Source organism: Cryptomeria japonica, chromosome 3 (assembly GCF_030272615.1).
Source record: "Cryptomeria japonica chromosome 3, Sugi_1.0, whole genome shotgun sequence".
In the NCBI taxonomy this organism is placed as follows: Eukaryota; Viridiplantae; Streptophyta; class Pinopsida; order Cupressales; family Cupressaceae; genus Cryptomeria; species Cryptomeria japonica.
Window position 1 is genome coordinate 349179361 of NC_081407.1, and position 22267 is coordinate 349201627.

The window sequence follows — 22267 nt, forward strand, 5'->3', positions numbered from 1 at the left end:
AGGAAGAGTTCTTGAGAAATTTGTGACAAGGTTTTTGAGCACTCATAAGTTCAATTCCTCACGTCTTGCTAAATGATTCAAGAACTTGATTAGAATATCTAAGCCAAGAAAAAATGTTCTTTTTTGGAACAGATACCAATTAGTTTTCAGCTTGGATCAATATGCTTAACTATGTGAGAGCATTTTAATAGATATGATGATATCCTGATAGAGTTGATCATAGGCATAGATGCATAGTTTACTACACCCACATGAGTGTATTGATCATCAGATTACATCAATATGATCATAACACTTGTAATAGTGTAGGTTTATATGGCAAAATGTTCATGAACATTGCTTAACTTTAGGCAGTGAATCATGCTGAGAAGTGTATACATAGAATATTATGCTTGATTATCTGACATAAAATAGTTGAGAGATATCAGAGAGTCCCTATGTTTAATTTGGAAATAATCACAGTGAAATCAAACATGCTTACTGGCTTAGGAGCTCAATCAAAGATGCCCTTTACTTGACTGGGTTAGAAGGGAAAGTAAAGCTTCACATAGCTCCAAATCATGCAATACATTTTCTTGCATAAAATATAACATATTTTCACCTAAAAATATCACTTTGAGATTCAATGGTGGAACATGCAATATACCTCCATTTCTGCAAGCCTCTCCAAGAAGGCAATCAACAATTGTAGAAGAGCTGTCACTTACAGGAAAAATTCTCCCATCATCCTCTGTCTAGAAAGCCAGACAATCAAACAATCACGATACTCTTTCCCTCCATTCAATATGTACAAGCATCAAATTATACCTTTAGCTGCACTCCATGATTAGTGAACCATGATATTGTGTCTCTTGGTCCATGACTCTTAAAAAAAGAGCCTCGTAGTTCTCTATTCCCCCTTGGATACTGATCAGCCAAAAGCTGAAACATCAACTGACATTTCAGTCTAAATAACTAAACCACATATAAGGATAACAGAAGGAATCAAGGTACTGGTGAGAAGTTATGGCAGAGATATCTGAGAATGCAATATTAACAAGCAGCACAGATGCATATATTTGTGATACACCAGCAATTCCCGTTTTTGGCAGAAACGCAAATGTATAAAAATCCTATCAGATACTTTTCATCTAGTTTTTATTTCCTTATGGAGTATAATTGGATGCATTTCTTCAAACAATAAAAATAAAAATGTCAGATAAATTTGATATGATTTGTTCCATGGTCTTAATCATATACATTATTTGAATTAACCATTTGAAACATTACATGAAGAGTTCATATATCTTTTCATTTTCCTCTGACCAGCTAAAAGGATTTGCTTGAAATAGATTTTAATTCATGTCTACGGGAAGAAGATGATACTAATCCAAAAGGCATTTTTATGTCTGACCGGTTACAGGGATTTACTTGATATGGATTTTAATCAATGCCTAAAGGAAACTGTACTAATCCAAAACACATTTTATGTCCTCTACCTCTCCCTCCCTGTACATGTTCCACAATTCAATTTAAGAGGTAAGAAGGTTAAAAATATTGATCGACGAATGCTTGGTGAGGAAAAAGCAACTTACCTAACAGAAAGCTATGATAACTAAAGCAGGATATGATAAGCAGTATAGAATCCAACCTCGTAAGAAACGTACAGTTTCATGGTCAATTGACCTTCCTAAGATTATCGATACATCACTCACAGAACTAGCTCACCACGCTAAAATAAATCATAAATAATTTCTTCCATGGCAGGAGCATGATTCTATTGATGTCAATAGTTATCATGGCCAAAGCAATAAATGTCACTGATGTGTAATTGACCAAAAGGGGACAAAGATAGCATTAAGAAAACACTAAAGGTGGACAAATATGTAGATATTGTTTGCAATATACCGAAGCTAAATTTCATGCGCTTTCTCCATATAGGTGAACTCAACACCCTACACACCAATGATGCTAAAAAGTTAATACTTTTTCTCATTATACTTGTACATGCCATCCTACAAAAAATGAAAGTTTTTGTATGGGCAAATAACTCTCATGGGGTTGCATATATTAAAAGAATATTATATCTATTCTATAATGGTGATCTTAGTTGTCTTTTTTAGTTCATTTAGTGTAACTACTGCTTTTATTAGAAGGCGTGGTCAGCTTTTTAGCTTTTTTAAGCGTTTTATCTTTTTAGCTTCATGTTGAAGCTTCAGTTGAGCAGTTTGTTCTTTTTGGAACATCATCTTGTAATTCTCTTTATATACATTATATATTCGTGAATAAAGTATTCATTCAATTATTTTTCATGATAGCAGAGCGGGTCGATGGGATTTTTTGGAGTTTAAAAAATTTGTAAGTCTCTACCTGGAAATAATTTCCAGAAAATTTTTATTCAATTTTTTATGAAAAAAATTTAAGGTTTTTTTTGTGACAAGGTTTTTAAGAGCTGAGCTCAGTCGGGTTTTCTGTGCTTCTGTTCTTGGACGGACAGTATCAGTTTTGGAGTCATGTTGTGTTCATGTTCCTACGATGAACAATTTGTTTTGTTTTAGGGTTTTTCATTAAAAAATTGTCCTTCCAAAAATTATTTTGAGTTTTTATAATTTTGTCTATAAAAAATTATTTTAGGTTTTAAAACTTTTGTCCCTTAAGAAAAAAATTATTTTTGGATTTTTAATATTTTTTTGCCTTACAAAAATTATTCTGGGTTTTTTTATTTTTCTCCACAAAAAATCATGGGAGGGTTGTGCTTGATTTTTTCCTCAAAAATCAAGGAGTAATGTTTTACCGTGTGATGTCTGGGGTTTTGCCGTGCGATGTCTCAAGGTTTTGTTCGATTTTTTCCTCAAAAATTGTTTCTTAGTTTTTTCAATTTTTTCCTCAAAAATCGTTTGTAATAAGTGAAGTTCATGTGGGATTTTTGTTATCTAGGTTTTACCATTTTTTCCACAAAATCAATGATTTCTACCCTCAGATTTCTGGGTTTGACGATTTTTTCCACAAAAATTGTGCTTCGTTGCAGTCTATTTTGGGTCCCACCTGGAGTTGCAAAGGCGGTCATCTGCAACCATGGTATCTTGTAGTTTGTTTTGGAGTTGCTGGAGCGAACAGTGCTCAGTGCTCTTTTGTAAAAGTTTTTGCGGTTTTTTGACAAAATCATGTTTGATGCTCTTTGGGTGTTTGTCGATTTTTTCTCAAAATCGTGGTTTCTCAAAATCGTGGTTTCAGGCTTAGTAATTCGTGTGTGACAGTTCTATAATTCGCGTGTGAGGATTACATCAGGTTGGAGGGCTTTTGGTACTCTTGGTCATTAACATTTCATAGATCCTGGGAGGGTCTCCGTAGCGACAGGGTGTTCTTTGCATTTGTGATCAAAAGACATGCAATGTCTTCTATAGGGTATTGAGTACGATAACCATTAGGGAGGGTATTATAATAATATTATATCTATTCTACAATGGTCATCTTAGTTGGCTTTTTTAGTTCATTAAGTGTAACTACTGCTTCTTTTATTAGAAAGCATAGTTAGCTTTTTAGCTTCATGTTGAAGCTTCAGTTGAACAGTTTGTTCTTTTTAGAACACCGTCTTGTAATTCTCTTTACATACATGGTATATTCGTGAATAAAGAATTCATTCAGTTATTTTTCAGCATCCAGTACACGTATATATAAATGTTTATAATACACTGGGTCAGCAAAATTACTGGATTGCTCAAATAATAGCTGCCAATAACAATGAAGCGATATTACTGGATTGGAGAAGAAGAGCAAAGAATTGCAATAAAATATTCAATATTCAACTCCATCAGAAAAAGCAACACAAATATTTGGAAAAATTAGTTGCAGCTAGAAGGAAATTAATTGGACCAAGAGCCAACATTCTTGTAAGTCGCATAGAGGGAGGATGTTTGGTGCATCATGTACAGTGAAAGTTTGCATCTACAGAAGTTTGGTTTCATCAGACAATAGATGGACTGGGGATCTTTATCAGGAGCACTGTTTACACAGAGTTTAGTAATTTGTTTCTGTCAGTAAGCTTATTGAAATGAAACCCTTAACCAATGCACAAAAACTGTACTTCCTTTCAGATTTAGTTACCAAGGTCTGAGGGCTTGTAATTCTGGCATAACTTAAAAAAAAATTGCAAGCAGACATTCCTTTTGCACATATCAGGGATTAGCCTTCCAACGGGAGAGAATCCTACATGACTGCATAACAGCCTTATCAGCACATCAGTGGATCATTGCCCAAATGTGGGAACTCAGTAGATTTAACAAATAATATGATAAGTTTGAGAGAGATTAAATACTTTTTAATAAGAAATAGACAATGTTGTTGATATACAATGAAGTCATCATGCTACCCATCTTGTGCATTCTGTTACCAACCATTCAGATTGTGTTTCCAGCAATTCTTAGGGTGATTGTTTGCTACTTCAAATTGTTTTCCAAATTTTCAAATAAAAAGGTGCTGAAAGCATGTCCATTTGCTATGCAAAATTTCTCACACCAAAAACAGCCTACAGGTTCATATACAATTAGTGCAGCAGCTTAGAACATCAATGATTGGTGGCCTTGTCAAACATTTTAGCAACATACATCTCACTCAAATTTCTTAGTAACTAACTAGCTGTATATAGATTTGCAGAAAGATAAACCTCTAGACCCTCTTTGGCCAGATTCCACCGTTTTTCTCTTCCACCCACCTGGATAAGGTGCTAACTCTATGGGCTATTAACAAACATTTCCAGCTGTTGTTCCCCTCCCAAGGGCAGGTTCTTATGCATTTCTCACCAATTGGTCACTAGAAACACCACTACACATCCAACTTGCATATTTTAAGTATGCTGCCAGCATTCATCACGAGGCAGGATCAATCTTTCAATGAAATTCAGAGTTGCATTACTAAAAATCGATAGTTTCCTTCTTTGTAGACAAAGCTGATTCAGAATTGTCTATCGTCTACAGATATTAGAACAGATTTGAAAGAACTATCATCAAATTGGATTTATACATTTTTTAAAAGACTTTCATTACTCCAGTGAACGAACACTGTAATCCCTATTTTGCAAACCTACAAATAAATGCTATAGGACTGAACCAAATATTTGGAAGTATAGACTCCATGTATTGAAATTTCATTTTATAGAAAGTAAATATAAAAATTAATCATAATTAGTGTGCTGCAAACATTTTAAAACCCTAGAATGATCTTATACTCTTACCAATGTATCTAGGAAATGACTATTTGTCAAATTGCAACGACCACCACCAGATATCCGTACCTAAACATTCACAATATGAAGATCAGTTTAGGGTAAAAAATGAAGTAGAAACAAAACGTTGTAAACCAAATTCATTATCCAGAAAGAAAATATACAAGAAAACATTTATAACTAAAGCTTCGGGCAAAAATAGAGAACATAATCTAATCATTGTTTTTGTGATTTTAAGCACAATTATTCTACGAGGAAGTCTTTTCTCTAGGTCTGTAAGGAACTTGAAAGCTGATCTAGAGGAGATTCTTCAAAAGAAAGAGTTGCCTTTGCCACAATTTTGGCTAATAGGCCCTAAAGCTCTTTGGAGGAATCTAACATTCTTTGTTGGGGTCAAAATCCCAAAGGTTACTATTCAATAGCACTTTCTTATCTTTCTTTGGAGATGAAAAAGATAGGTATTATGAGTTTCCTGGGTGGAAAAGAATTTGGAACTAGTATGGCTGGCCTAAGTGTAATTTTTTCATGTGGCTATTGAGTTAGAATAAGTACTTTACTTGGGAAATATTTGTAAAAGAGGTTTTCATGGGCCTTCCATATGTATTCTTTCTGGCTTTAATGAACAAGATACGAACCAAATATTTTTCTAATGCCCCTTCTCTAAAGAATTATGGAAGCATTGGTGGTAGCTCTAGATCTGCCTAAAATCTGGAATAGTTTGGATCAGGCCCCTGCTTCAACTTCTTTCCTTTTGGCTGCTTGGGCTATTGGCCCCTCCTTTAATCTTTGGCAAATCTGGTTAGAACAAAAATTGGTGTATATTCCAAGACTTGCAAAGTGCAGTTACTCAAGTTTGGTATAAAATCAAGAGTATGCTTAATGAGACCATCGAGGCTAAGTTCTATGATGAGGACCCTCTTACCTCCTATTGGTGCGTGTCTTATGACACACCGAACACAGAATAAAGATGCCCAAAAGACACTCTATCCTCTCTTGAATAAAATCACCGCATATGCTAAGATTGCAAAGATCATCATATGGCAATTCCAATGTTTTTACTGTGAACTAGCAACTTTAATGTTGGATATAGCTCGTTTGGTGATGTATGCTGGTAATCCAAGGGGGACTTGGGAATTTCATTCACAATGAAAACTTTTGTTGATTGTAACTAGGGTTATATGGGTTCGGATTGCCTTAAGGCAACATCCGAACCCCGTTTAGGACCTGGTCCTATCCTAGAGTAACGTGACCCTATCTTATGCACAATCTAATACCACGCTATGCAAAATACACACCATTTAATTATTGGCGCCAAAAACCCAAGGAGGCCGACTTGCATTTCAAGGAGTAAAAGATGTATATAAATAAGTGACAATTTGCAAGTCAACACACATTCATTCATTTTTCATATATGCGAAGGAGAAAACAGCTCTGCTCATCAAGTGTGAATTAATAAGGAAGAAGGCGAATTCATCTAGACTTATGCGAATTTGTGCAAGATGACCTAGGTGGTGTTGTGCAACTTGAAGGACATAGAAAGAGCAGATCTGCTACACAAATAGATCAGATCTGATAGAAGAGCTAAGTATTGTAATTGTGCATTTTAAGAGGAGAATATATAATCTGACCTGTGGGTCTTTCATGCTGGGTTTTTCCTCATTAGAGGTTTTCCTAGGGTATGCTTGTTGTCTACTGTTTTATTTCTGATTTATGTTGACTTATTAAATACTGCAAATCTGATTACAATCTAGGGCATATTTAATTTATGTTGGTCTAATAAAATACTGCAAATCTGATTACAAACTAGGGTATAATTAATTATCTAAATCTGATTAACATACCTAAGGTTTAAAATCTACATGGTATTAGAGCTAAGGTGTCATTAACTTCTGATTTTAGCAAATCAATTGTTGCATATAGCTGTTGGTTGTTTTCAGATTAAAGATGTCAGGTTTGAAGGCTGAAGATAGGCTTGAGGGAGCCATTGACTTTGCTGCTTGGAAAGTTCGTATTCTGTTGATCCTTGAAAAAAATGACCTACTGAAATTTGTAGAAGAAGAAAGGCTGTCTCCTCCAGAAGATACTGAAGAGCTGAAACTGTTCAAGAAAGATTCCCTCAAGTCTAGAAGGATCATAATTGAGTCCGTCAAGAATCATCTTGTCACTGTCATATCAAAGTTTGCATTTGCCAGAGAAATGATCAAACACTTGCAAGGGATCTATGAAGTCAACAATCTCAGCAGGGCTCTTGCCCTAAGACAGCAACTTCTACACATGAAAATGAAAGAAGAAGACTCAATCATAGCCTACTTCATGAAGATCAATGAACTAAAGGACAAGCTAAGCACTCTTGATTGCCAAATCTCAGATAAAGACCTTGTTATGATGCATTAAATGGTCTACCTGATGAATGGGAACCATTCATTCGTAGCATTGGTGGAAGAGCCGATCGTCCCAACTTTGAGCGTCTTCAATCTAATTGCATCGAAGAGGAATCTCGAATTGAGGTAAGAGGAAAACTCAAGAACTCTCTCAAAGATAATCATGTTCTCTTATCTAAATCTAGGAAAGGTGGTCATTGGAAGAAAGAAAAGAGAAGCAAAGATTTTAGATCCTCCTCCTATGATCCAAGGAAAAAGTCAAGAGATTCCTCTCACATTCGTTGCTTCAGTTGTGACAAGTATGGTCACTATGCCAGAGATTGTCAGAATGACCCAAAGGAAAGGGAAGCCAACTTAAATGAAGTTGCCGAACAAAGTGAAGACTACCTTCTTATCTCTGCTCTTTCCAGCAATGTTCCTACGGACAGCAATATGTGGATACTTGACAGTGGTGCCTCCAGACACATCTCAGGATTTCGTGAGCATCTCTCAGATCAGATCGAAAAAGACACCAATCTTCATGTAGTAATCGGTGATGATGCTCGATACTTGGTAAAAGGTTCTAGCACTACCTCTTTAAAACTAGACTCTGGTATTTCCTTACAACTCTGTGATATTCTCTTTGTACCTGGTATTAAAAGAAATCTTATTTCCATTTCGGCTTTAGAAGATAAGGGTTTGCAAATAGCATTTTCTAAAGGGAAAGTACTCGCTTGGTCTAAGAAATCTAACTTCAAATCTACTCGTATTATTGGAAATAGATGTGATAGTTTATATAAGCTTGCAGCTAATCCAATTCAAGCTCTCATTCATGAGACCCCTGAATCATGCAAGCTATGGCATAGAAGATTGGGTCATCTTCACTTTCAAGCTCTTCCCACTCTCAGTAAAATGGTCAAAGGTATGCCTAAACTCAGTTTATCTCATGATGATGCTTGTAAAGGTTGTGCAATGGGTAAGAATGTAAAGAATCCCTTTCATAAAAGCAATAGTAGGGCTAAAGAAAGGTTAGAGCTTATTCATTCAGATTTATGTGGTCCTATGTCAGTAGCATCTCCTAGCGGTTTCCTATATTATGTTATCTTCATAGATGATTTCTCTAGGAAAACATGGATCTATTTTCTTAAAACTAAAGAGTCTGAAGAAGTCCTAAACAGATTTAAAGAATTCAAAGCCTTAGTTGAAAATACTACAGGAAATCGAATTAAATGTTTGAGGTCTAACAATGGAGGTGAATACACCTCAGGTAGCTTCTATGACTTTTGTGTTAAAGCAGGAATTAAGAGGGAGTTTTGTGTTCCCTACAACCCTCAGCAAAATGGAGTTGCTGAAAGAAAGAACAGGACCATTGTTGAAGCTGCAAGAGCCATGATACATGATCAGGACTTGCAACCTTTTCTATGGGCAGAAGCATCCAAAACCGCAGTTTATATTCAGAATAGATGTCCGCATCGAGTCCTAAAGGATGTGACCCCTGAAGAAGCCTTTTCAGGAATCAAACCAGACATCAGTCACCTAAGGATATTCGGAAGCCCTGTGTATGTTCATGTGCCTAAAGAAAAACGAACCAAGCTGGAGCCATCTAGAAAGAAAGGCATCCTAGTAGGATACAGCGAATCTTCCAAAGCCTTCAGGATCTACATTTTAGGTCAAAGGTATGTTGAGGTAAGTAGAGATGTAACTTTTGAAGAAGATATTGCTTTCAAAAGATCTAAAGGTTCATTAACCAACAATAATGATATGGTGAAGGAAAAACAAGATTCAATTGTTGATGCTAACCCTGAGTTACAGGAGGAGTCTACTGATCTTCCAAATTAGGAAGTTCAGAATGACTCATCAGAACCCATGCAATCTACCGATATACCTCAGGATATTGTGGTCTGCAAGAAGAGACCATTTTGGGTTAGAAATACAATTCAAGATGCTGAAGGGTTTGTTGCTCCCAGAGGAACCTTTAGAAATAGCAAGAGTTTCCAAAATCGCGCCAACTACATTTCTGTGATGTGCAATATAATTGAGTCTGAACCCCACAATATCAGAGAAGCTATGTCCCATCATGCTTGGAAATTAGCCATGGATGAAGAGTATGGGTCTATCATCAAGAATGATGTCTGGGACATTGTACCCAGACCCAAAGGTAAGTCTGTCGTTTCCTCTAAATGGTTGTTTAAAATTAAACATAATGCTGATGGTAGTATTGAAAAATATAAAGCTAGGTTTGTAGCACGTGGTTTTTCTCAAAAGGAAGGAATAGATTATGAAGAAACCTTTGCCCCTGTTGCTAGATATACCTCTATTAGGTCTATAATAGCTATTGCTGCAGCCAAAGGTTGGGAGCTGCATCAAATGGACGTTAAGACAGCCTTCCTTAATGGTATCATTGAGGAGGAAGTCTATATTGAGCAACCAGAAGGTTATGTAATCCATAAAAGAGATTCTCATGTTTGCAGGTTGAAGAAAGCCTTATATGGGCCAAACAGGCTCCTCGCGCTTGGTATGAAAGAATTGATAAGTACTTACTAAGTTTAGGGTTTTCCAAGAATGATGTCGATGCTAACATTTACTTGAGAGTTTATAATGATGAGATGCTTATTTTAGTTTTGTATGTAGATGATTTATTTCTCACGGGTGAAAATAAATTAATCATGAGATGTAAAAAGGAATTAGCCTCAGAATTTGAAATGAAGGATTTAGGTCTAATGCATTACTTCCTAGGGTTAGAAGTATGGCAAAGAGCTAATGAAATCTTTCTAAGTCAGGGAAAATACACTATTGATATTTTGAAAAGATTTAGAATGATAGATTGTAAACCTATGTGTACTCCTATGGAATCTAACTTAAAGAAGTTAAGTGTTTCTGTAGCTAACTTTGATTTTGCAGATCCCTCTAAGTACAGGCAGTTGATTGGCTCCCTGATGTACCTAGTCAATACTAGGCCAGATATCTGTTATGCTGTGAATGCTCTCAGTCAGTTCATGAGCTCACCTAAACATGTTCACCTGGTTGCTGCCAAGCACATTCTAAGATACCTATGTGGCATGATTGGTTATGGGCTGAAGTATTCACTTAATACCCCAATCCTCTTGAAAGGCTACTCAGATTCAGATTGGGCAGGAAGTGTCAAGGACAGGAAAAGTACTTCAGGCATCTGCTTCAACTTGGGCTCCGCAATGATCTCTTGGGCATGCAGAAAGCAATCTTCAGTAGCATTAAGCACTGCAGAAGCTGAGTACATTGCCGCATCTGTTGCATCCAGAGAAGCAGTGTGGCTTCGTAAGCTCCTTGTTGGATTATTTGGTCAAGCCAATGATCCTACCACCATTCATTGTGATAATCAAAGTTGTATAAAGATGTCAGTAAATCCTATATTTCATGATCGGTCCAAACATGTGGAAACACACTATCATTACATTCGGGATATGGTGCAGAGAGGCGCCATTCATCTAAAGTACATTAGCACAGATGAACAGATTGCTAACATCCTCACCAAACCTTTATCCAGAGTGAAGTTCGAGTACTTCAAAGATAGACTTGGTGTCATGGAAAACGGAACCCTGATTGAGAGGGAGCTTCAATCTCAGTGACTATTTGTAGCACTTTGAATCATTCCTTGCTTGTGTGCAAGAATGAATTACATCCAATCTATGCTTCTGTGCTAGATGGATAATTGTAATAATGTAAAGACCCACTGGTGTATTACACTTTCTATGCTTGTGTGCTAGAACCATCCTATGCTTGTGTGCTAGGTGGAAGATGTAATTCTATGCTTGTGTGCTAGATCCATTCTATGCTTGTGTGCTAGATGGAACTTAAAGGTTCAGATTATGTATTCTCCTCCTCCCTAGTTAAGAGGGAGTGTTGATTGTAACTAGGGTTATATGGGTTCGGATTGCCTTAAGGCAACATCCGAACCCCCTTTAGGACCGGGTCCTATCCTAGGGTAACGTGACCCTATCTTATGCACAATCCAATACCATGCTATGCAAAATACACACCCTTTAATTATTGGCGCCAAAAACCCAAGGAGGCCGACTTGCATTTCAAGGAGTAAAAGATGTATATAAATAAGTGACAATTTGCAAGTCAACACACATTCATTCATTTTTCATATATGCGAAGGAGAAAACAGCTCTGCTCATCAAGTGTGAATTAATAAGGAAGAAGGCGAATTCATCTAGACTTATGCGAATTTGTGCAAGATGACCTAGGTGGTGTTGTGCAACTTGAAGGACATAGAAAGAGCAGATCTGCTACACAAATAGATCAGATCTGATAGAAGAGCTAAGTATTGTAATTGTGCATTTTAAGAGGAGAATATATAATCTGACCTGTGGGTCTTTCATGCTGGGTTTTTCCTCATTAGAGGTTTTCCCAGGGTATGCTTGTTGTCTACTGTTTTATTTCTGATTTATGTTGACTTATTAAATACTGCAAACCTGATTACAATCTAGGGCATATTTAATTTATGTTGGTCTAATAAAATACTGCAAATCTGATTACAAACTAGGGTATAGTTAATTATCTAAATCTGATTAACATACCTAAGGTTTAAAATCTACAACTTTCAGCTTTGAAAACTATTTATTTTTAGGATTTTCTGATTTTGGACTTCAAAAAAGATAAAAAGGAAAAGGATTCAGGAATTCTATACTATTCCTAAGAATTTAAGAGACGGTAGTGATTGGGTGAAACTAAACCAAGCTTTGGTTCACCAACTTAAACAACTAAACAAAGTGGGTGCAATCTTCAAGGGTTGTGCTTAAAATTTTCATACCATGAATAGTATCATCAAAATGAACAATACTTATCCGAAGGTAGAAGTTAAACATCCACAAAATATGCTCAGGCTAACTTTGCACAATGAAAAAAAATCATCTGTTCATCAAAAGTATGAGCAACGATTTCACCAATCAATACTATCAAATCTTGCATTCATTTAATAACTTTATAAAGCAAATTCTACTCTAAGTTGAAGAAAATATGAAACCATGCAACTACAAGATAACATAGAGATTCACAGAAATGCAAATGAACTTTATTATCTTAATAGTCTTAAGCAACAATTTCACCAATCTCTCCCATACAAATGAGAGAAGAGGGGTTTATATAGAGTTTTGAAAATCAACGAAAGGCCCAGATCAAACAAAGATCAACGACCGAGACCAAAACACAAATACCCTGAATAGGGTTTACAATAATTATCCAACAAGAGCAAATAAAAGAAAGACATGTGTCACATGAAGCTTTCTTCTAGAAGAATACATCCTTATCCCTTTTTTGTGGCAGCATATTCAACGAACCTTGACACAAGAGGATTAACCTCTTCCATTGTGACATGTGGCAACATTTTTATCTTGAATTCGCTCACGTCCAAGTGATCATCATACGTGGTAAAAGCATTCTCCCAATCCAATTCCTATTTCTGAAACACGTCCTTGAAGGAAAAGAAGATGGATGCCTTAGTCAAAATTTGCCTAAAGATCGGTCCTATGAAAATGAATAAATTATCTTGAGCTTTGACCTTCAAATTTTCCACGTTCATTTCACTTTCTCGAATTGCTTCCTTTCCAAGCACATCAGCGACCACTAGGAAAATCTTACTTTGAATTTCTTTAATCAGCCTTCAATTTTGAAAATATCCACCTTTACCTTTTCTATAACTTCATTTCTTTCTATCAATGCCCAATACCATGTGTTGAAGTCATAGATATCTCCAGCTACAATTACTTGTCCATCTACTAATTCCTATTTGGGAATTCCTTTCAACACCTTCAAGTATGGGATTAATTTATCTTGACTATTTTGAAGATCTTCCCACATTTCCGCCATGTCTTGAATTATAGATAGCAATAAAGAAGTTTCCCCATATGCCAATATAATTTCTTCCTCGAACATGACAACTTCGTTATTGATGTCTACCATCCATTCCTTAGTTTCTTTAGGTGTCACCTACATCCCCTCAAAATCTTCAACGGTTTCCTGTGGAAGAGCCAAAGGCGGGGGAACCGCTGCATTTCCTTGAGCAATAGGATTGATCAAGTGTTGGAGAAATTTCCTAGTTGCTCATTCTCTTTCTTTAATTCTTCTTTATTTTCTAACCCTCTTCCACTTTGAAGTGATTTCAGATTCTAGCTATGCTCCCTTGCTAGCGGACTTCATTTGCACCTTTCTAGAAATCCCTTCTTGAGCTAACATCTACCTCCTGAAAATCATGAAAACTTTCCAAGTAAAAAAATAATAAGGAGTTGGATGTTTGTTCCCATCTTGGAGTGCAAAGTTTGAAGAAATTTTCAAAAAATAATTTTAACTTACGAAAATTTTGGAAATTGAAGCATTTGCCCCTAAAAAGCATAAAAAAGCAAGACGATTTGAAGTGAAAGTTGTTTTGCAAGCTTGAAAAATTCTTTATTAAATCACTCCAACTTTGACCTTTGACCTCAAGCGTGGAAATTGGCTTTGAAATTCTCCTAGAAGATGTCTTGGAAATTTGTAATTTTGGACTTTTTCAACACTTAGCCAATTTTTTTCAAATTCTTTCCCTTCCAAGACTTAGGCGAATTTCCTTTTGATTTCAACCTTTGTTTTTCTTGTTTTAGTCTACCAATTTTTTTCTTCTCAACTTGGGCAAATTTCTCTTTGCTTTCACCCTTAGCTAAACTTCTCATTTATCCACCTAGGGCAAACTTCATGCGTGGATAAGAAACTTTTAAATTTTCCAAGACGAACTTCATCTTGACTAGAATTTTTTCTCATCTCTTTATACTTAGCCAAAATTCTAATTTTTTTCTCCCCAAGGTATCAATACTTAACCAATTTTCTTATCCTCTCCTTGGGCGAACTTCAGCATGTTTCAAGACATTTTCTCAAGTGATGGGCGGACTTCACTATGTCTTAAGACATTTTCTCACCTTGAGTTGGCGGACTTCGGCTTGATCTAGGATTTTTTTCTCATGCCTTGGCAAAATTTAGCTTGGTCTAGAAATTTTTTTCTCATGTGGAGGGCAGACTTCATCATGTTTCAAGACATTTTCTTCAAGTGATAAGCAGACTTTGCCATGTCTCAAGACATTTTCTTCAAGTGATAAGCAGACTTTGCCATGGATCAAGACATTTTCTTCAAGTGATAAGAGGACTTTGCAATGTCTCAAGACATTTTCTTTCCTTGATAGGCAGATTTTGCCTTGTCTCAAGACATTTTCTTTCCTTGATGGGTGGAGTTTGCCTCGGCTCAAGACATTTTCTTCATGTGGAAGGCGGATTTTGCCTTGTCTCAAGACATTTTCTTTCCTTGATGGGCGGAGATTGCCATGGATCAAGACATTTTCTTTCCTTGATGGGCGGAGATTGCCATGGATCAAGACATTTTCTTCAAGTGATAGGCAGACTTCAACATGTCTTAATACATTTTTTGTCCATGATTCAAGACATTTCATCTTTGCCATTAACACTTAGTGGAATTTCTTGCTCATTGTCATGTTCATCTAGAACATTTTGGATAACGCCTTGTCAGGAGATTTTCTCTTGCTTTTCCATCTTGGAGATACAAGTTGTAATGTCCCCAATTTTAATAAAGTGACTAATTAAGTTAATTAATTAAGTGGTCCTAAATTTTAAATAATATCATAAAAACTTATTTAATTAATTAATTCAATTACTAAATAAAGGGGCAAAAATAATAAAATAATAAACTATTATCGGCCTTCTTGTAACCCTTCGGGAAACTTCTCGGAGCCCATTTATAAGGCCAAGTTTGGCATAGTTGTAGGTAGGATGGTGAATTTGATGTTTTCTTTGTATTTGCGAATTCCAGTTGGAGTTTGGCACTGTGCAGTTTCGGAGGTGCAAGATCCTCCCTATTCTGTAATCACAGTTTTGGTGGTTAGCAGCTACCCTAGTCTACCGTTGGAGATATCCTTTCTGATATTTCACTTTGTACTTCATTGTCGGATCTATCTCTACCGTGTGGAAATATAATCACAAATATCTAGTTCTTGGCCATTACATGTTGTTGGTGCATACTCTCTGTTGATTATTCATTCCCGCACCTGCAATAATCTTATCAACGAAGATCCTGCCGAGAGTGAAACCCGTCAAGTGACTGTACAGAGTACGGTGCATACTATACGTGGTTAGGAGTGGTAACCGTACAGTACGCAATACGGAGGTGCCAGTACGACTTCACCGTACGGGTGAAGTATTGGAGCCCACTCAGCGTACGGGTGGAGTGTAGCGAACGTACGGACCTGTATGCTAGTCTAGTCACCGTAGGAACTGCCTTCGTATGGAGTAGCACAGCCTGGGTTTGTCGTACGGTACAGTATAGCACCGTACATTGAGTTCTTAGCCACTGTGCGAGGTGAGAGTTGGGGGAGTCGTACGGCTAGGAGAGTCGTCGGGTACATTACAGTGTGGTTGGAGTGTCGTCGGGTACATTACAGTGGTATCAGAGCCAAAATCCTGCCAGCTTGTAGAATGCTTGGGATGACTACAAAAATGGAAGAAAGCAATAATGAAATTGCTGCCAATAAAATCACCAAGTGGTATAACAAATATCAAAAGAGGAAGAATCTTCTAACATTTCAAGAATATCTAGTTCTAACCGGAAAAAGTATACCTGTGCACGAGGAGGTTATCAGAATCTTTGATGAATACTCAAGTGAACTTGAGGAGATCAAGGCTATTGAATCCTTTGATAGGTACTATTTAAGGAAAAGAAAAGAGGAGTTGGATCTTGAATTAGGAACTCAATCAAAATCAAAGAAAGATGAAGACAAGTTCACATGTTCACCCCAGGGACAGGAGGATATGGACAAGCCAAAGACAACAATTGTCCCTTCAAGTGGAGAACCCTTAAACTTTCATGACAATTGCAAGGATGAAGATGTTTGTATGAATTTTGTCAAGCCAACAGTGGTTGATCAACTTCATGGAGATGCAAACTCTAGCAATGATCCCTTACAGGAGCAATCTCTACAATTGGTTGAATACGAAGTTTCCCTTTCAGTTGGGCATGAGGTGTGCATGATTGTCATCTCTCATTCTAAGTGGCATCTATATGAAGAAAGCAAGTTGGATTTTGATGAGTTATTCCTCAACTCCGAGCAGGGCAATGTTTATATCAGAGTAGAGCAGCGCAAGCTGATTGGGGATTTGTAGGTGGTGCTCGCAGTCATGGTGCAGCATCAAGCATTCAGTGGATACGGCAACCAGCATCCGCACATGGTCTGGGATCTCAAAGATTGTCAGATGGCAGATAGTTGCGGATTGCTTGAGGGCAAGCAATCTTTGGGCCGAGAGGACTGTAGTGTCCCCAATTTTAATAAAGTGACTAATTAAGTTAATTAATTAAGTGGTCCTAAATTTTAAATAATATCATAAGGACTTATTTAATTAATTAATTTAATTACTAAATAAAGGGGCCAAATTAATAAAATAATAAACAATTGTCGGCCTGCTTGTAACACTTCGGGAAACTTCTCGGAGCCCATTTATAAGGCCGAGTTTGGCATAGTTGTAGGTAGGATGGTGAATTTGATGTTTTCTTTGTATTTGTGAATTCCAATTGGAGATTGGCACTGTGCAGTTTTGGAGGTGCAAGATCCTCCCTATTTTGTAATCGCAGTTTCGATGGTTAGCAGCCACCCTAGTCTGTCATTGGAGATATCCTTTCTGATATTTAACTTTGTACTTCATTGTCGTATCTATCTCTACTGTGTGGAAATATAATTACAAATATATAGTTCTTGGCCATTCCATGTTGTTGGTGCATACTATGTGTTGATTATTCATTCCTGCACCTGCAATAATCTTGTCAACGGAGATCCTGCCGAGAGTGAAACCCGTCGAGTGACCGTACGAAGTACGGTGCATACTATACGTGGTCGGGAGTGGTAACCGTACAGTACACAGTACGGAGGTGCCAGTACGACTTCACCGTACAGGTGAAGTATTGGAGCCCACTCACCGTACGGGTGGAGTGTACCCATCGTACGGACTTGTATGCCAGTGTAGTCACCGTACGGACTGCCTTCGTACTGAGTAGCATGGCCTGGGTTTGTCATACAATATGGTATAGCATCGTACATTGAGTTTGTAGCCACTGTGTGGGGTGAGAGTTGAGGGTGTCGTACGGCTGGGAGAGCCGTTGGGTACATTACAGTGTGGCTGGGCTGCCGTCGGGTAGGTGTCGTACGGTTGGGGGTGTCATCAGGTACATTACACAAACTTTTAATTTTGAAGACAAGAACCTTGTTGCCATGACCTGAATGACCTAATCCTAGGTCAACTTTCAAAAAAGCTGAAAAAAGCAAAAAGCAAAAAAGCAAGCGAAAAAGTTGCTTCTCGAATTGGTCCCAAAGTGCCAAAAATGGAAAAGCAAAAAAGCAGAATTCCACAAAAATAGGAAGTTGTTAGCGTTTTTCGTCCTTTGGCTTGCCTTAGCACTTTTGAGACTCTTTGAAAACCCCTAACTCTAGACCTGCAAAGATCGGCGACTGGAAACACTACCCTAAAAAGCGAAAACAAGGGGGGCCCCATTTGCAATCGGGCGATGTGTGAAAACGTCACAACACCTCCTCAGATCTACATCTTGTCAAAATTTTGGAGAATTTGTTTCCTTCTACAGTTCTACTTCATAGGCTGTGTTGGTTGCTAGAGTTCAAAAAGTTGGGAAGGTGAATCGTTCGAGTAAGTGATCTCACCCTCCCTGTGATTTCCTTTAAATTAAAACAAATTGGGGCAACCAGGTTTTGAAAGGGATTGGTGGTATCAACCAAGATAATGCAGGCTCAATTCAGTTTTTCTTCTCTATTCACATGGGCACTCACTCTAATAATCAAATGGAAGCATGGGCTATTCTCTTTGCTCTTGAAAGAGCCTAGGAAAGGTTGGAAAGAGATTATATGCGAGTCTAATTCTATGATTCTGGTTTCCCTTCTGAATAGTGGAAATTTTCAAAATTCCTCTCGGAAAGTAGCCTTGGTGGCTAAGCAATCGCTTGCCTATAAATGAGAGAACTTTTCCAAGAGTTAATTTAATACTTGATGCTTCACGGATACATGTATCTATGTTGATTGTGCTTCCCTGATTTCAAGCTAGTGCATTTGATGGCTATGTAATATGTGTACAAGAATACAATTTCAAATTTAAGGACCATGCATGTTCTTGTAGTGTATTCAATGAGATTTCAATGTAAATTAGCCATTGAATTGTATATTAAAATGTAGCTACCAACCATTATGTCAACACTTAAAAATAGACCAAGACCATTATGGAACTAAATGTTAAGTTTTAATGAGTCAAAGTACATCTCCAAGGTGTGTTGATGTCAGTTTGTTTTCTACATCTCTTAATTTTGTAAGAGTGGATGAGGTAGTCCCTCATATTGAGAATGATGCATTACTCAAATTCCAATTTTGATGTAGTTTTAGCAGATAAAAATTAGGGTAGTGATAGATTTTATGTTTTTGTCATTTTTAGTTGTAACTTGTAGTTGTTGATGTGTTTTCATGACACCTCGAACACAAAATAAAATACTAAGTATTCTATCCTCTCTTGAACAAGGAAACCTCATATGCTAAACTTTGTGATCAAATAAGGCAACCTCAAGGTTTACAATGCAAACAATAGACTTAATTTTGTGGATAGACTCAGTGTATATGATGTAATTTTGTTGGTAAAACAAAGGGACTTATGTTTTGCCGGAATGTGGAAACTAACTGATTCAAACTCAAACAAAAGACAAAATGGAGAAGATATAGGGAAATCTAGTCTAACACCTAACAATGCAGGAAATGATTGTTGACTTAGTGAAACCAAACCAAGCTTTCCTTTGCCATGAGGAAACAACTACACAAAGATGGTACAATCTCCGAAGGGTACGCAAAAGATTTTCAATGCACATCAACATCATGAACAATGAGCATAAAGCAATTGAAGTTAAGCTTTTCATATTAGTTCAAACTAACCATGCACTACAATTTGCAATCAACAAATTCCAACCGGCATGAACATATAGGCTTCACATTAATCAACAATAAGATTTTCCATTCAACTATTAACTTCACGAAAACAATCTAAAGCTTGAGAAGTAGAAACCATGCAACATGTTGAAACAACACACAACATCCACCATATCTTCAATGAAATCATATGTTTATTCCAACATAGCTTTGGCAACGATTCCTAGTCTCCTCCTCCTATTGCTACTTCTACTTGCTAACTATCTATTCACTATTCTTTGACTATTAACCTTTACAAATGAGAAGGTAAAGCCTTATATAGAGGTCTTGATTACAAATGGAGGGCCGAGATAGATTCTAGATCAACAACTGAGATAATTTTACGAAACCCTAATTGAGGTAGTTACAACACCCACCACTTTACATTTAATATTTGACCAATGAGATCATTACAACATTTTGGACACATGTCCTTCCTTTGAATTCAAACCAATGTGAAATGAGGTTAGGTACATTGAATTTAGTGCCTTCCACATGTATAGTTGTTGACGAGTCAAGTTCATTGAACTTGGACATGTTGACTTGGAATGACCTAATTGGTTGATGATGATTGGGCACCACCTCAACATGTATATCTTGTAAAGTTCCATCGTTCATCACAAAGAAGTCTTTGAATCTTTATCAATATCTCTTGATATTCAATATTATTGAACCTTTAACTGATTGCAATGGTTTATATTCCCAAATTGCATCATCTCTTTGATCAAGTTTCTAACTTTGTCTAACTCTTCTAAAACTATCTTCTTTCCTTGATCATTTCATCTCCACATTTGGAAATTCTTTGTCTTGAACATTATCTTATGATGTTTTGTATTTCATTTTCATGTCTAGGAATCCATCCTCTTCTTGTGATGTCATTCTCCTCGAATTTCCATTCTCTACTTTGGAATCTTGAAACACTTCTTGCCTTGGGAATGTAGACCTTGTCTTGAAATTTCCTTGATGTAGAGTTCATTCCTTTGAATTGTTGAGTTCCTTGGTGTAGTTCTTGATTTCATGTTCCAATTGTCCTATGTTTGTGCATCATCATGAAGTCTTCTACATGTCTCATCCTTTTTTTTTAATCTTGGATTTCCAAAGGTCGATGAAGAGTCTTCCTTGAGATACTTTTGAATGTCATGTTATATTGGACTTTGATGTCTTTTTATTGTCTTCATTATCATCCTCTTGACCTTGATCTCCTTGAACATCTTGATGAAGTGTGAATCTAAATGTCTTAAGTCCTCCATGCTTTGAAATTCATTGCCTTGTCATCATTGTGGAGTCTTTTCATCATCTTGAGCTAGTATTGTGTTTTGCACTTGCATCTTCATTCCTCATCATCCTTGTAGAGCAATCCTTGAATTCCTCTTGATGTTGTTGATCTTGTCCTTTGCATCGTTGAGGTATCTACTTTCGCATTTCCACTTTCCACTTGGAAATCCCTTGCCTTGATGTTGCCTCGGAATGTCAATGCTTTCCTTGAACTTGAACACCTTGACTACCCCATGTGGTTGAATCTTTGAGATTGTGATGCTCCTTTTCCATGTTCCATGCATTCCCACACCTTACTCCTGAAAAGAAAGAAAACATCATGGATTAAATTGCAAATGTAACACTATGTAAGGAAAATGCAAGAAATGATGATCATTGTTCAAGAATAACATTAAAACTCCACCAAATTTTCTTTACAAACCCCTCTCCTAAATCTGGAAATGACATTTTCAGATTGGCAGCCCCCCGAAATCTTGTTTCAAATCTGGAAATTATGTTCCAGGTCTAAAAATGCACTTTTCAACTTGGAAAATAAAGGATCAGGTCTGGCAGTGATCACTTTGCTGATAAACTTTGTTCAAATCAGAATGTTTCACATCTCAATTGCTTGGAAAATTCACCCTTTCCTTAGGTCTGATTTGAAAATGTGCCCTATAAGCTGATAAAATTTGCCTCACTACATCTCAATTTCACGATAATTTGCTGGATAATTCACCTTCACTGCCCACCCAAAATTCACTGCTGATCTGAGATTCAGATCGCTCCAAATTAAGGATGAAATTAGCCTTAAATCTGATTAAATTTGCTTGTGGATGTCTGCTCCTAATTCACCTAGCTCTGCTCCTTATTCGCTGTGAGGTGAATTGCATTTGATGTTTTTGAAATGAAATTAAACTTCTAAATTATAGGAGGAACTTTTGAATAGAAAAGTTCCTCCTCATGAATAACCACTCTTGATTTGGCCAACCTAGGCATTGATTTTTATAATTTTTTTGAAATTTGAATTGTTGAAAATAGGCCGACTTGAAATAATGATTTTGTTTTGATTTTTTAAGGTTTTAATTCTCTTTTTTGAGGGCCGGCCTAATCATAAACACCCCCTGAGTGTTATTAAGAGGCTAATAGGGATAAAACGAGAGCTCTAAATCTTGGAGTGCTTGGATACAAGGGCACTAAAGCAAGGTTGTTCTAGAATATAGGTCCCAAGGGACCTATTGTTTTGGAATAGAAGGTGCAAATGACATGAAGACGAGAAATTTCTTGTGCACATCCCCAATTGAGTTAGGAATTTTTTCAATAGATATGAAATTACAAAGTATAATCCACAATATTAACGCGCTAGGGAGGGTGAGTGAAGTACACCCAAGCGCTTGAGACACAATGTCCTGGAACATGAAGTGTTAAACTCAGTG

At 36.9% G+C, this 22267-nt stretch overlaps 1 protein-coding gene across 2 annotated transcripts in view; it reads right to left on the bottom strand.

Annotated features, from left to right (window-relative positions):
* Positions 1-22267, bottom strand: part of LOC131076511 (uncharacterized) — a 169675-nt gene that overhangs the window by 82524 nt on the left and 64884 nt on the right. For both annotated transcript variants that reach the window (XM_058013741.2, XM_058013740.2), the window contains exons 3-5: positions 5210-5269; positions 808-921; positions 647-734 (exon numbers count right to left, since the gene is read on the bottom strand). In XM_058013741.2, coding sequence (XP_057869724.2) covers positions 647-734; positions 808-921; positions 5210-5269 — 262 coding nt within the window. The remainder of the gene's footprint in view (positions 1-646; positions 735-807; positions 922-5209; positions 5270-22267) is intronic.